This window comes from Aplysia californica, unplaced genomic scaffold (genome assembly GCF_000002075.1).
Source record: "Aplysia californica isolate F4 #8 unplaced genomic scaffold, AplCal3.0 scaffold01109, whole genome shotgun sequence".
Lineage (NCBI taxonomy): Eukaryota > Metazoa > Mollusca > Gastropoda > Aplysiida > Aplysiidae > Aplysia > Aplysia californica.
The window spans coordinates 25,720-28,219 of record NW_004798379.1 but is presented as its reverse complement, the minus strand read 5'-3'; the positions used below and the strand labels follow the sequence as shown (position 1 = coordinate 28,219).

General features: G+C 39.4%; 1 protein-coding gene across 1 annotated transcript in view; it reads left to right on the top strand.

Annotated features, from left to right (window-relative positions):
* Window positions 1–2,500, top strand: part of LOC101846473 — a gene marked incomplete in the record, with an annotated part of 96,566 nt that overhangs the window by 84,861 nt on the left and 9,205 nt on the right. Inside the window, 2 exon segments of the mRNA XM_013090021.2 lie at window positions 538–663; window positions 1,748–1,899. Of these exon segments, the coding sequence (XP_012945475.1) occupies window positions 538–663; window positions 1,748–1,899 (278 nt within the window).

Here is a 2,500-nt window from a genome sequence, read left to right as displayed (position 1 = left end):
ATGCTACCTCTATGAAATACCATAAAGATAAACATTCCTTCGCCATTATTCATCATTGTCGTGTGTCCAAATACAAAGTTTTCAGGAGGAGCAAAAATTGTATCACAGGCAGAACTTTACATAAAGGAAAATTTATTTAATTCATCGAAACCCTTTATTCTTTTAAGAAGAGGTGTGAGATTAGGACTAATCGATAAATCTCTCCGAACTCTACAACATACTTGATTTTCTTTTTTTTTCTCGAAATTTTGACATTCTAAGATGTTAAATGACAGCGAAAATAAATTATTTGAACTCCTCATTGATCTTCCGAAAGAACGTACCTGATATGCTCTTTTGGAATACAACAGTGGTGTTAGAAGCAAAGTATAATGCCATGCCTTCGCGCGTTACTATGATAACAGACCTCAAGCGACGTTTGATCTGTATACAAGGTCAAGCATGCTCCATTGTATTATACTAACAATCACTGAATGAGAGTAGTTGGTCACAGTACATCACTGTCTTATACCTGTCTCAAAATTTGAAACCTTTCAGGGAAAAAGGAAATTGTACTGGCCCGAGAACCTCGACGAATCGGTTGAGTTTGGAAACGTTGAGGTGAAGATGATTCATGTCTCTGTGTTCAACAAATACGTCATACGCAACTTACAGATCTCCATGGTAAGTTATTTGTTCGTAGGTATACATCGTGATGTTTTGTCTTTTATGAATGTTGGTGTTTTTAAGCGTCTATCAACACAGCGTACTCGTAAATCACATAGAAGGTGGGCTTCTGGCCCTGTCTGTCAGGGCCAACCTGAGATGAGAGGGATACAACATCCCAGCAGAAACACTTAGATACTCGATACAATTTCTCCCCATATAATCATACGTAGAGATGTTAATGTGTTCTTGTGTGTGTGTATCTGGGGGAGGATCGTGGTGAAATCAGGCGCTCGTTAGAATAAATGAAATTGAAGGAACCAAGATCACCAGTTGGTCAATTTTCTTTTCTTCTTTTTTTTTGGGGGGGGGGGGGGGGAGGGGGTTGTGGCTTAACACCTGTAATGTCCATGCAAAAATAAATTTCTGAGTGAATTTTACAGGAAAAACGCTGATAAAATTCACTTAAAAGTTAATTTGCAGTTCCCTTGGACACCAAGCTTTGGCAGCCATTTTCTCACTAATTTTACTTCTGACAACAGGGGGGAGGAGTAGGGGCACCTCATTAAATTGTAAGTATCTCGACTTCTTTTCAAAATAAATGGGTTTTTAAAAAAAAATTAAAAGTAGGACAAATGGACAATCCTTAAGATAATACCAATAACTCTACATGCCACGGAAATGATGAGCTCCTGATTCCACAGCATTGAGATAAATATTATTTATACATTTATTGATGTGATATCATGTATTTATCAGGTTCCCAGTGGTTGGTAAAGGCTACAGGGGTTGCATGCTCTTTGTTTTTATCCTGTGCTGTTCCGTTTCTTACAATAATTATGTTACTGTTGTAATGACCACTCGCCACAGACTACATCACACTAGATTTAGAAAACTATTGAAGCTAAGTTGTTCTTTCTTTTATTTCTTATCACAGCAAGAATATTCCAAATATTTTGGTACAGAGGGTACAAAATTGAAAACTCTAGTGCAAGCAAATAAAAGTGTAGTATTAATACCTTCCTAAAAAGCATTGTGAATTGTAATTAGAATACGATTTCTTTTTCCTGACTGTGATGTGTCCGTACATTATTTGTTGCAGGGTTCAGAGACTCGCCAGATCAGCCATTTTTCCCTGCATGGGTGGACTAATGCCAAGGCCGACTTGACAGTAGATGATGTGGTACGCTTCGTCCAAATTGTGCGACAGGAAGCAAGGCTAACGGATTCTTCGCCATTTGTTGTCCATTGCAGGTTGGTAGATAGTGTAGCAGGCCATCACTATGTTCCATTATGTGTCATATAGTCTAATGTGTTGTCACTTCATGTACGGTATGTTACAGATTCGCTGCCCATCGTCGTGTTGTTCGTGAATAAAAGGACTATGCAAACTAGACCATGAGGAGTCATTAAATCTTTATTATGATCCCCGTATCTTATAACGTTATGTGTCGAAATTGTCTTACAAAGTGACACCACAGTTAGGCCTACCTCAGTCCAGTCCAGTAGTCCCAGAAATCCTGAAAATGCCAGCCGTCAGTGACTTTGCTACAGTGTGGCTAGGAATCGCTAAGAAAAGACTTACTTCGAGCAAATGGCAGTTCTCCCAGAGACAAGATCGAACCCGAGATCCTCGAGACCATTAAGTAGGCCAGGAGAACAGCAGATTCGAATATTTGAGCAACATGCCCCGAGACAGGGACGAGCCAGTCCGGAACTTTGCAGCACGCCTTAAGTGACAATCTTGTGTCTGTGACTATAGCATCCAACGTCCTCAGTGCGCACACAACGTATCTTACGCTTACAATGTCCTCAGAGACATGATAATAATAAATAATAAATAGCATTTGTATAG